At 46.5% G+C, this 12,886-nt stretch overlaps 2 protein-coding genes across 4 annotated transcripts in view; one reads left to right on the top strand and one right to left on the bottom strand.

The window, feature by feature from the left end:
• SPIDR (scaffold protein involved in DNA repair) overlaps nt 1–10,983 on the top strand; it is a 180,221-nt gene extending 169,238 nt beyond the window's left edge. The window contains exons 15-20 of one of the 3 annotated variants that reach the window (XM_015855506.3): nt 833–1,031; nt 2,282–2,434; nt 6,198–6,291; nt 7,420–7,537; nt 8,028–8,081; nt 10,259–10,983. In XM_015855506.3, coding sequence (XP_015710992.2) covers nt 833–1,031; nt 2,282–2,434; nt 6,198–6,291; nt 7,420–7,537; nt 8,028–8,081; nt 10,259–10,384 — 744 coding nt within the window. In that variant the 3' untranslated portion in view covers nt 10,385–10,983. The remainder of the gene's footprint in view (nt 1–832; nt 1,032–2,281; nt 2,435–6,197; nt 6,292–7,419; nt 7,538–8,027; nt 8,082–10,258) is intronic. The other 2 variants (XM_015855509.3, XM_015855508.3) reach the window with 2 other exon arrangements.
• CEBPD (CCAAT enhancer binding protein delta) lies at nt 10,824–12,375 on the bottom strand. Its single transcript, XM_015855511.3, has one exon. It carries the CDS (start codon nt 12,185–12,187, stop codon nt 11,195–11,197), a length of 993 nt encoding a protein of 330 aa, XP_015710997.2. The 5' UTR covers nt 12,188–12,375; the 3' UTR covers nt 10,824–11,194.
• Between the last annotated feature and the right edge of the window lie 511 nt (nt 12,376–12,886).

Raw genomic sequence — 12,886 nt, 5'->3', positions numbered from 1 at the left:
ACATCTTAACTATGATTCTTAATCAACTGACTAATGAAAAATATTAACAAAGCCTTTGTAAGATGGAAAAAAAATGTTTTATTTAAATATTTTAAAATATCAGAATATTTGAAATTACAGATAGCTTGGACTGGTAAACATGACATGTAGTCTGGTTTAAACTCATTTTTTCTAAACTATGGGAAAAATGACATGCACACATAGATATTATAGAAGTTGTGTTGAAAACAACCTTAATTTTTGTACCTGTCTTAGGGAGAAAACTTGCATTGTCACTGTGGTTTCCTGTGGTTCTTTCTTATGAGTTATCTACTTTCATATTTCGATGTATCATTCGAATACCTGAGATGTGTTTGTTGAGCAGAAAGAAAACCCTGCAGCTTTGTATTTGCAGGAGCTATTGGACAGGGAGGGGAGCTCTTCAGGATCAGACAACAGTGCATAGAACATTTTCTTAATAGAAGTGATGCTAGCCTTTCTTTTGTAAGGGAAAAATTACTTTAGTTTTTGTTCATAAAAACAACCAATTAACTTCTTATAACTTTTATTTGCATGTGCAAATGGATCATGACAAAACATGATAGTTAATAGAGAGAGCACCAAGATCTCAGTGGGTCAGCTTTGGAAAGTTAACTGAAGGTAGAGATGACAGTATCTGCATTAAGGAATAATGAAAGACTCATTCTTCCGTGCAGGCCGTATGTGTAGCAATTTGTCAGTTCTATTAGTTTCTTACTGATGAGTATGTTACTTGTCTTCCCTTCTTTTAAAAATCAATGACTGCATTCCAACGTTGTATATATATATGTGTGTATCATTATTTTTTTAATAGACAAAGCACGGTGTTCCTGTAAATCAAAGAGAGACGCTGTTGTTTGTGACTGACTTCACTTTGCAAAGTGTCGTTCATGGAATTCCAAAAGTTGTTGCTGTGTCGGTCACTGCATCGTGTGTTCTCAGTATGGAAGTCATAGAAGCCCTCAATGTCGCCTCACAATTCATCTTCTTCAAGGATGCACTGTGGGGAAATGGTGAGCTTTATGTGTGGTTTTGAAGCAACTGTAATCAAATTGAATAAACACCCGCATTACTAACACTGTATTATGTAACCTGCATAGACTTTCACTCTCAGATGAGGATGATGTGTTTAAAAACTGTTTGGATGTGGTGCTCAGGGACATGATTTAGCAGAGGGTTGTTAGTTAGGGTAGTATGGTTAGGTTGTGGTTGGACTTAATGATCTTTAAGGTCTTTTCCAACCTGAGCGATTCTATGATTCTATGAAATGTTGCAAGTTTGGGATGAGAAGTTTTGAAGGGGTTGTAATTAGGGGTTATCTGTAAGGTTTTTCTTCTGTTCTTAGTTTTTTTGGTTCTTTTCTTTTACCTCCCAAGTAAATAAGAAATTAAGTGATCTTACTGTTTGTTCATCAGTATTTCTGTCAGTCCTCCTTGATGACTGTTGAATCTAAAGACCAGTGTCAAACTAATTCACTAGCTGACAGAAGATTCAGAAATAGTGAGAAACTTGCTTTCATTTGTTTTGACGTTCTTGCAGGATTTTGTTTTATTGAACTTACAACCTGTAAAAGGAGTAAGGCAATGAACCTAGAGACTTGCATGTCCCTAGATAAAGAGCCATTACAAGCTTTTCCTTTACCATTTCAGCTGTGGGCCCTCAGTGCCATACAGACCCTGAGAGATGATGGTTCACTCTACATTCATTTTTAGTCATTCATATGAATGAGGCTCACCCATCCTTATGTGTGGTGTATGCCTGTGCAATGCTCTCTTCAAAAATGCACCTGTGTAATGGCTGAGTCCTGTCCCCCCATCCACTTACCAGTCTATTTTCCCTTGCTAATTGAGGTTGCACTGGTTTCATACATTTGGAGAACAAAGTACTGCTTTCACTTACACTTTGTAATCTTAAAATAAATAAATAAAAATAAAACAACCTTGAGGGTGACCAAGATTTTTATTAGGGAAGAGACAAGAACTTTCTGTTTCCAGCGTGGTACAGTACAGTCTGGATGGAATCTGATTTGCTTTTTAACATGTTAGATTTTGTAGAAAATCATTTTCCCTGAGAGTCATGAAATGTAACAAGAGCGTGCTGCGTGTATCACTGAAAGCAAAATATTTTGTCATTGAGAAAACCCGATGGAGTCTATCCATCTGTTTAGTAGCTGGCAGTGATAAATGTCTTTACTGGCCATGACAATTATCATGGTCACCTTTTTCCTTGTTACTGTACTGAGTTGAAATGTCTTTGTTGGCAGGTAGGATTATTTGTGTTGAACGTACTGTTCTCTTATTACAAAAGCCTCTTTTGTGCTCGGCTGCCGATGCTGACCTCAGTGAGCTGCCTGGCCCTGTCAAACTCGATGAGCTGGATTCTACCACACAGGCCAATTCCATTTGTGCTGTGAGAGGTTTGTATTGGCCTTTTCTGAAATGGACGTGGTTAATTATTTGCGTTCACTTTAATCTTTCAGGTCCTCATATTGATTTCTTGCACAAACAGGGTGCAAGGATGAAAAAGCACCATATTGCTGTAGATCATTGGGATATTTAAGTTTCTGTGCTTCTTTGTGGTCTTTCTTTGTCTTTTGCCAGCCAAATTCTGCCTGCCTGCTGCTCCCACTCACTGATGCCCCAGGATATATGTTTGATGCGCAGTCTGTTTGGCCATATTCCTTCCATCACCATCTTCTTTCAGAAGCTTTCTGTTCACATCAGCCATGTTGATACTGGCAACAGTAAGGGGTAACAATATTTTTCAGACAGATGAAGATATGTCAGCCAGACTCTGAATGGTAGGGGTTGCTGTCTGATTTTCCTGGAGCTTTGCTGCAGTGGGTCAATTTAATATTTCACCATAGTCACCTAGCTTAACTTAGCTGAGATTTGCTCACCAGCCACTTTGGATCTTTGCCTTGCCTGATACTTTAGTCCTACCACTAACCATGCAGAAACATTTATTGCAGTGTATTTTCTAATATTTCTGAATTGTGTAGGAGCATTTCATACACAGTATTTTCTAACACTGTCCACTCAGAATTCTTAAACACCCAATTTGCAGAGTGCCTATAGGGAAAAGTCCTTAAAAGCCAAGTAACTTCTGGCTTTTAAAGACGTTTTCCCTTTTTAATTTAACTCTTACAATTCTTGACACCGTTTTACACTTACACTTCCAAGTATTCACTTGAATGTTTGAAATGATGTTTAAAGTAAGAGCAAATAGTAATTACAAATTAATCCTCTCAGCTACATAGCAATACATCAAAAGGTCAGTTTTAAACCACTCAAAGCTGTTACTAAACATACCTTCTCTTAGGGTAGAGCTGCAAGTTAGCAATGCCTATGTGATTGATATATGATATATATTGATATATCTTGCAGAGACAAACACTGAACTCTATATTATGAAAAACAAGCACAACTACAGGCTCTCTAAGAGTTGGTCATTCTGTACATCTTCCACTGATACTGTGTTGAAAGATATTTCTGTCACTGGGTAGGAAATATAAAACTATTATTTTGTTTTGATTTTGTTTGTTTGTTTCTCACTTCTGCAGCAGTTATGCTAAGATTTACTACTTCTCTGCCCTTACTTATTGCAACAAGGTTATACCAATAACTAGGTTACCCAAAGCACCTCTCCTCTTTCATCCCATTCACAGTACATATAAAGCAAAAGTGTCTGTCACTGTTGGTCACCTTTGTGTGCTGTATGTAGGAATTCTCTCATCTAATGCTCGAAGGAGCTGCAAAGGCTTTCTTTACCCCTACCTGAAGTGTTGCTCCTTCCTGCTCTTTTCCCCTCCTTGCTGCACCTCTGTCTTTCAGGAAGATGGCAGACCAGTTTCTCAACCTTCACTAGAAAATCTTCCTTTTAATCGGTGGAAATGCCCTTGCTGCAGATTGACTTCATTTGTTTGTAACAGTGTTCTGCTAAATGAAGTCTTCCAGTTGGACTTGGTCAAATCCTTTCCCCACCATCAGAAATGGGTGACAAGCAGAGCCAGTGAGTTTCTCACAGATTTCAGGGAGGCTCAATCACACTCATTCAGGGACCTGGTAAGGACCTATGATGGCTTTCTAGTATGCACTTTATTCTTCTTTCAAGGATCAATCTGTAGTTCTCACCTGTGAGCTGAGGGTTAATAGATTTGTTTTCTCTTCACTGTTCATGCCAAAGTGATTTGTAACCTCTTTTTGCCATATAGTAGCAGTCAGGATGACTTAAATGTTGGCAGTCCACACTGTAAAGAACCGCTCTTACTCTTAACCATGCTTACGAGCAAATTCTAGTTAGTTCATACCACGTATGCTGCGTGGGATTATGACATGATTAATGATGTTTGTATAGCGTATGATTCACATCCAGTGATTGAATTTTTACATTGGATATTTTTGTCTTTAAGCCCTTACTCAGGTTTCTTTTTTTTCCAGTTTCCCTATTTGCAGTCTGAACAAAATGGAGTTGGTTGCCTTATTTAGGTCTTTCTTTTGGGCTGCACCTTCTTTCTTTCCTATCTATCTATCAGGTAACCAACTAGCAGACATCTGATTGTGTACACACTTATTGTTTACTGGAGCATTTCGAACAGGGTGTTACTTTGAGTCCTTAGCCCTTCTTTGCATCCCTCACTCAAGATCTGCCTTTCCAGGTGTTGTCCTAATTGACATCAAACACTAATAGAGCTAGTATTAGTTTCTTCTCAGTGTTGTCAGCCACAGCCCAGAAAAGTAGCATGGAAATGAGAATCTAATTTTGGCAGTGTGTGTTTCCATTTAAAAGAAGAATCCCAGGAGAATATCTAAAAGGTTTGCAAAGCCCAAGCAAAATCTAAACGATTTACAGAACTGTACAGTAGTAGATCAGCAGCTTCAATTGGAAAAATCACTATTTTGCATGGCAGGATGCAAAAGGCTGTTGCAGGACAATTAGATTTGCTGCTGTTCAGTTCTGCTTCTTCTGACTTCAGTGATCTCTGCTGAGCTCATGAGGGAACTCTGTTTTCATCAAAGTAAATTTCTCCAGTAGGCACAATGTCGGAATGATCCTGATACATCTTCCTCAAATGGAAAGAAAAAAAGAAAGAAAAAACCAAAAAGCAGTATAATCTATGTTATTTTGTTATAGAGAGAGAGATTGGGCCATCCATGTTACATCTGAGAAGTTACTTTCCTGATCTTCAGGCTTGCTGTCCTTTGAATTCCCAAAGGAAAATACAAGCTTACTGTTTATGTGTCACTTTGCCCTTACTGACAGCCTTTATCTCAGGAGAGTCCCGAACACAAGAGATTAACAACCTGTTTTACAGACAGTGCAAATGTTCCCTGGTCTCCAGGGCTTTATTTCATTGAATGTATTATACAACTGCGAGATTCTGTTTCAGAAGGAGCTGGAATTCTTTTCTGTGCATCTTTTGTACCACAGAGGGTTTATTTTACTGTAATTTTGTTCTCTCAGCTGATGGTGTGTTTAGTTCAAAATACTTATAAGGATTTTCTCCATAAACAATGCTAATTATTTCAGCATATCATTACCATAAAGCATAATAAACTCTTTACTGCTTCTCATAAAACTCAGAGTGTTTTTCTTGCCAAAACTCCCTAGGCCCTTTGTATTAGTCCAAAGTATCTTTGGCATTCCCTTCTTAAGCACACACTTAAATCTCTGGGTGAGATCTGATCTCTCTTAAATCAGTGTAGATGAAGAATAACTCTATTGTTAATGGAATTTAACCTGCATCATTGTTTTTGAAAGGGATTGAATCTTATAATTGGTCTGTGTTTCCTACATATCTATATCAAGGTGTTTGACCTGACCATTCTTCTATTTCTTGCCAAGGAAACATCAGAGAAGCAGAAGACAACAAGAAACAAGCAAGCAAGCAAACAAAATGCAGAAGAAAAACCAATATGGCCCTTGAACAAAATAAAAAGAAACCTTTTTGGAGGGTTAATTTTCAAATATCCACATTTGATACTTTATAATGTCATTCTTTTTGAAGAGATGAAGGAGAAAGGGACTGAGATTGCTGGGGAAGCTGATACTTGCACTGTACCCATGAAAGGAGTAGTCTTAAGATGGGAGAAAGACAGGGTCAAACCTGCTGTGAAGCCAGTGGTGTGTATGTTTGCTAGCTTACATTTACTACCTTATAAAAACACCGTTTTCTGCAGGTACTGTTGTTGGAGTTAATGAGAGCACTGCTTTCTCCTGGCCTACGTGTGACAGATGTGGCAATGGAAAGTTGGAACTGTATCCCCGGGACAGGTGAGAGTCAAGGTGCTCTGTAGGATTCCAGGTGTTCTGCAGATGTATCCATAACAGCAATAGGTGATGCAATAATTCCTGCAGGCACAGGCTGCACTTTGTTCCTTCCTAGAACTGAGACGTAGTATTTTTATTGCTGATGAACTGATAAAACCAGCAAGGTTAGATTAATTTATTAAGAAAGATACAAGTAGATATGAAATGGTTTGAATTTGTCGCTACCACATTTTCCAAGCTACATTTTTTGCTTATAAAGATTTCAAACCCCACTGCATTATAGTATTTCTTTTAATGGATGTGCCACATAAATCACAGGCCTGATTTTAAATTCCTTGAAAAATACATTTTTGTATTATTATTTCTGTATTGGAAAAAAGCAGAAGGAGAAGTGAGGTGATTACAGTCCCCTTGGAATAGATACCATTTTCCTAAGTAAGAGAAGTTTTATTGCGTGTGCTCTGCTGTGTAAAACCTCTGGGAGGAAAAGATGGGAATTAAGCAGAAGTTGTCCTACATTATACTGTTGGATGAAATCAAGGAGGTATCTATGTACGCAAAGTAGTGTGCTTCATGATATTTTTATTTGCTGTATTCTCAAGGACGCTTCTGCTTTGTTTGGAGAACAATGTAGCATCAACACTTATTTAAGACCGTATTCCAACAAGTACTTATGGCTGTGCTTAATTTTATGCATACGGCTTAAGTGTGTGCTGCAAACGTTGAGTGTCTGCTCAGTGAGGGCCTAAGTCAACAAGTCCTTTAGGCCAAGTCTATACTTTTCTCTTTTTTTGGCCATAGCTTTTAGAATGTTATATGATTAATAATATTGTTTGAAGTAAATGAGCTGAGTATAAATCACAGCCACCCCACATGTTTTATGAACCTTAAAAAAGAAGATACTTTAGCCAGAAGAGTTTAGGTCCTCCATTAATGTTACTTATGGCCACCAACAGAAGAGCTCCATTTGCTGTTATCAGCTGAAGCTTTTAACTGGGCTGTTCAACTAGAAGCCTACCAGCAAAGTGGTTAAGGAATAAGTAAGCTGCTTTTTGTTTGTTGGTGTTTTTATTTAATGATTGATAACTTTCCCATTCTTTGTGCTTTTCTGTCCTCATTTGCACGCTTCAGTGGACTGCTGTATTGCAACCAGTGCTCTGAAGCCGTCGTTTCACCAGTTCTGAAAATGCAGCTGGAAGTCTTCTTGAGTTGTCCATCATCTCAGTCTCAAAGGACAGTAAAAGTAAAGGTATGACAAAAAATGAGCATTGGTGTATGGAGTGTAATGAGACTAGATATGTAGGTAACATATTTAGTACTGTAAATAACAATTTTATAGAAGCTCTGTTAGAAGAAAAAGAGGACATAAGAGTATCCCATAATTTAATCTAATGCTAGACTCGTGTGTCATTGCGCTGTCCAGTTCCCAGGTCTTGATCAAGTAGCGCAGTCATTGAGCTCAGCCTGCGGTTTCCAAAGCATTGAATGCATCAGGTCCAGCGGAAGGGTTTTCTTGGATTGGGCTCTTGGGAAGCTCCCCACAGCCTGCAAGGAACTTGTATTTTCAAGCTCCTGTTCTAAACATATTTTGTGTCACCTCTCCCCTGCTTTTTTGGCCAGTGAAATAAAACTATTCTACAATGGAATCAATTAATGTGACTGTTTTACCTGTAAACAGAATGTTTTCCAATACATGTAGTTTCTGTCATGATCAGAATATGTTTGTTTCCTCTTTCCAGCTGCTACAAAGAACAATCTCTTCTCTCCTGATGTCTGCTGCCAATGAGGATGGGGTAGGTATAGTGGTTGTCAATGAGAGTTCAACTGCATAGAGTGGCAGAGTCCTGGAGATGCTGTGAGTCAAAAGGGAAGATATTTGAATCATAGAAATGGGATGCTGGATGTTGGCTGGATGTGGCTCTGGGCAGCCTGGTCTGGTGGTTGGCGACCCTGCCCCCCATGGCAGGGGGGTTGAAACTAGATGAGCTTAGTGCTGCTCTGCTACACAGGGGCTTGAATCCCAGGGGTTGGACTCGATGATCTCTAAGGTCCCTTCCAACCTGCACGAGACTGTGAGACTGTGAGCTTTATGGTTGTTTTCAACCCAGGCCATTCCATGATTCTACAATTATGTGGTTGGTGTCATACCTGCCCCTCACACTGGGCTGTTTCCAACACGTGATCAGGTCAGCCATGACTTTGTCTGACAGGGTCTTGAAGACATCCAAGGATAGAGGTCTGACCACCTTTTCCAGGCAGCTCTTTTCAGAACCACACTAAAAGCAGTAGGAGAGTTCATTAGAAATAGGTTTTCTCTTCTGTTCAGCCTGGGACCAAATGGTTTGAAGTGAATCAGTGTGCCCCCAGCATTAACCTACCTTTGGCAATTGTACCTTGCACCCGCTGATGCCCTGCTTTTGCATCTCAGGGGTGCTGCAAGAAGGATGTATAGACAGCTTTAGCTTAGATGTAGATGCACAGCTACTTGCAAATAGCAGTGTCCGGACATTCAGAGCCACAGTGGGCAGTGCCAGGCTTTAGAGTCCACAGTGAAGCTACAGTCCGAGCATCCCACCTTTCCAGGCTTCTGAACCCTATAAAACACAACTGCTTTCTAGTAGCACAAACACAATATTACTGAGTATTACTTGAGTAATACTTTGTAATTGGGAGCTATATAAATGAAATAAGCCACTGGGATGCACAGGCTAAAGTACTGTTTATGTAACTGTGAAGGAGTTATTCCTTATTCTGGGCTATCAGAAGATCCCTGACATTTGGCACAGTGACCCAGATTTATCTCAGGTAAGTGAGGCACTGAAGGCAGGAGCGTGGCTGCCATTGGCTGCCAGCTGATCAGTAGAGAAGGAGCGGCACCTTCAGAAAGTGATGAAGTCCTATTAGGAGCTGGAGACCCCTCTCCCCATTGCACGTGGAAGGGGACAAGGGTCAGCTTGTCTTTTTGGTTAATCATCCTCGCTAAGTGCCTGCACTTAGGTGGTACCTATGGGGTTTACTTGGCTACCCCACACCATACAGCATTCTGGTGATCTGCAATTACGTGCCCCGTGGTTTTAATGTGGTTCATGGACAATCCTTTAAGTACAAGGATTGTCTGAAATTGTAAATTCCTTTTCTTATACCACAGGGTGTATGTTTCATTTCAGCCAAGAGATACATTTCCAAACCGTGCTGGCTCTTTTAATAGCAGCAAAGTGCTGCAGAGTTCTGTAGGATGTGTCTGGTTTTGTTACAGGCTGACAGAACAGAACTCTTCTGCTAGTTATTAGATTCAAACCACCTCTTCTTCATGTTTCAGCCATGATAATGCTGGTACATAGAACCACAGAATGGCCTGGGTTGAAAAGGTCCACAGTGATCATCTGGTTTCAACACCCCTGCTATGTGCAGGTTGCCAACCACCAGACCAGGCTGCCCAGAGCCACATCCAGCCTGGCCTTGAAACACAGCTTTCCTTTTTTGTGGGTTTTTTCCCTACCTATATCTGAAATGCAGGGATGCATTTTTCCTATTTCTCCCATTAGCATTTCCATCTTGGAACTGGCTGCATTTTAAAAAGCAGCGCTTCTTCTGTAGATTAACCACAAGAAGCACCACTTTGACTGGCTGGTGGTAGTTTTTTCAATCACTATTCTTCATTGCCAGCGCTTCTGATGTACATGGGGGTGATGTTTTGCAGTCCCTTCTCTGGGCAGCGGGGCTGGGCTCAGCCACGTCTACCCTATGGCAGCCCCGAGTGGGACCGACACGGCCACCTGTGCCGCCTCCTCCCCCATTACTTTTAACGATTCGGTTTTAAAAGCCCGGCAGGGAGGCAGCACTTCCCAGACAATTAATTAGAAACCCAACGTGCTCGTTCCTTCCATTCTCTCCGAGCTCTTGCCCTTACGCTCAGCGTCTGAGAGCCGCGCGTTCGGGACGGTCTGACTCGTCGCTTCTCTCCCCGCAGAGCTACGAGGCGAGCACCGTGCTGGGCAAGGAGCTGGGCCCGCTGCCCTGCGTCCTGCTCGGCACCGGAGGGCGGATGGAGGAGGTGGAGCTGCTGCCCGAGGGACCCGGCGGGGCGAGCGGCTGAGCAACGGGAGAGGGGATTAAGAGGGGGGTCGTTAACCCCGTGTGACCGTACGGCTCTTGTTCTGAGCTGTTTGTTCTCGAGTTCCGAGCGGTCGGGACGTTTTGTATTACGCTGTTATTTATTATATCAACGACAAACCCGTTACTGCCGCTCCTGCAATGAGTGCCGCGGGGCAGCTCTGCCGGCGGCTGGTTCTGAGCGGCGGCGTCGGGTAATAAATGGCGTTAAGACTTGATAAACGCTCGTGTTGGGATGTCCCGCGTTCCGTGTGTTCCCCGAGCCCTCCTAACACCGCAGCCTCGCCCGTCCCTTCACCTGCCCCAAACACAGCTCGGTCCCGTCCCTTCTCCCCGCCGTCTCCCCTCGCCCTCACCCCGCTGGCAGCGCCCTCCCGCAGCTCCTCACGCCGCCGTTACGGCACAGACCAGAGCGGAGCGGCTTTAAAATACTTGTTCGGTTTTATTCTTAAGAAATGCTGTAAAAATCGATATAAAATGTCACGCTCTGTCCTCGCCGTTCCTACCGCCTAGCGTACACGGATCGTTAACACATGTACCGTAGCCGCGTCGCTTCGAGTAACGCGTAGAAAAAAACAACAACAATAAAGACGGGGGCTACCGTTACAAAAATAACTTAAGGGAGCGAACAAAAAGCCGCGTAGCTTCGGTTCCTTTCGCTTCTTCGCGGCCGACTCCGCAGTCCGACGCCCCGGAGCGCCTCGCACCGCCGGCTGGGCCCGGCCCGGCCCCTCGGCTCCGCTCGGCCCTGAGATAAGAGACGCCCGCCCCGCGGGCCGGCCCCAAAGCGCCGCTACCGGCAATCGGAGCCCGCCGAGCCGGGCTGCAGGAAGGAGGCGGCGGGCAGCTGCTTGAAGAAGTGCCGCAGGCCGCTCAAGTCCCGGGTGAGCTGCTCGATCTTCTTGTGCAGCTTCTCGTTCTCGGCCGACAGCTCCAGCAGCTTCTGCTGCATCTCCTGGTTGCGCCGCTTGGCCTTGTCGCGGCTCTTTCTCACGGCGATGTTGTTTCTCTCTCGGCGCTGCCGGTACTCGGGGCTGAACCTGTCCACGCACTTCTTGGCGCCGCGCTCTCGGGCTCCGGGCGCCGGGCGGGCGGCGGAGGCGACGGCGGCTGCGGCGGGGCCGGGGGAGCGAGCGGGGCGGCCCGGCGGGGAGCAGCCGCCCGCGGGCTCGGGGGAGGTGGGCGGCGTGGGCTGCCCGCCCAGGTTCATGATGGTCTGCGCGCAGGTGGCGATCTGCGACGGCAGCAGCGAGGACGAGAGCTCGGCGTCGCTCCACTCGGGCTCCTGCTTGAGGGCGCCGCGCGAGGAGGCGGCGGAGGAGGCGGAGGAGGGCGGCGGGGAGGAGGAGGAGGAGGCGGGGGCGGCGCGGGGCCCGGCGCCCGGCGGGGCGCTGCCGGCGGGGCCCGGCTCCCTGGCGGCGGGCGGCAGGTACTCGCCGTAGTCCCCGCCCCGCTCGGGCTTGTGGTTGCTGTTGAAGAGGTCGGCGAACAGCTCGTCGTTGCACAGCTCCAGGTTGGGCACGGCCGACATGGAGTCGATGTAGGAGCTGAAGTCGATGGCGCTCTCGTCCTCGTACATGGCCGGAGCGGCCGCGCTCAGCTCGGCCAGGTCCGCTCCGCCGCCGCCTCCCGCCGCCTCCTCGGCGCTCATGCCGCGGCCGCCCGGCTTGCAGGCGGGGCCCGGCCCGCCGCTGCCCACCTTGGCGTCGTAGAAGTTGGCGGGCTCGGGGCACCAGCTCCTATAGCATGCCGGCGAGTCCAGGCTGTACAGGGCGGCGGCGCTCATGGGGGCTCGGGGTCGCGGGCACCACCCGCTGCTGCGCGCCGCTCGCGGCTCCACAGCGTCCTACGGGCGGAGCGGGGAGCGGGGCCGGGCTGCTGCCTGCCGAGTCCGGGCTACGGAGCGGCTCCGGGCTGCTGTGCTGCCGTGCTGCGCTCTGCTGCGCCGGGCGCTGCTCCCGCGGGCGCGTCTCGGGACCTGGGAGTGCAGGCGGCCGCTCTGTGCCTTCTTATACGGCGGCGGCCCCGCCTCCCGGCCCAGTGACGGGCGCGGGGTGTTCCCGGCACCCCCGGGGACCCGGAGGCGGGAGCGGGTGGGGTGCGAGGCCGTGAAGGAGGAGGAGGAGGAGGACGAGGGGGAGGTGGCCGGGCTCGTCCCTGCCCCTCGGGTGTGCGTGTGTGCGCGGAGGGGTGGGAAAGGGTGAGGTGCCGCCGGCCCCTGTACGCGCTGCTCCTCCCTTGGCACCTGCACGCCGCTTCCCTCGGGCACCGCCGAGCGATGCCACCTGGCGGCCCCGGGGACGGACGGACGGAGGCGGAGATACCGGCTGCCCGGCTCCTGCCCCCTCCGCGAGTCGCCCCGTCCCAACGGGGCCGCCTCGGCTCCTCTCGGCCCCGCTCCCGGAACCCCAGCGCCCTCCCGAGGCCCCGCGGTACGGGCAGCCGGCACGGCTCTCACGGTGGGAAGGGGCACGAGCTGCTGCCC

Source organism: Coturnix japonica, chromosome 2 (assembly GCF_054131305.1).
Source record: "Coturnix japonica strain WE chromosome 2, WE-NBRP24, whole genome shotgun sequence".
Lineage (NCBI taxonomy): Eukaryota > Metazoa > Chordata > Aves > Galliformes > Phasianidae > Coturnix > Coturnix japonica.
The sequence above is the reverse complement of the archived record's forward strand: the minus strand, read 5'-3'. Positions and strand labels throughout refer to the sequence as shown.

Coding starts and splice junctions, on each gene's coding strand:
- CEBPD (XM_015855511.3), bottom strand. CDS start 12,187: ATGAGCGCCGCCGCCCTGTACAGCCTGGACTCGCCGGCATGCTATAGG.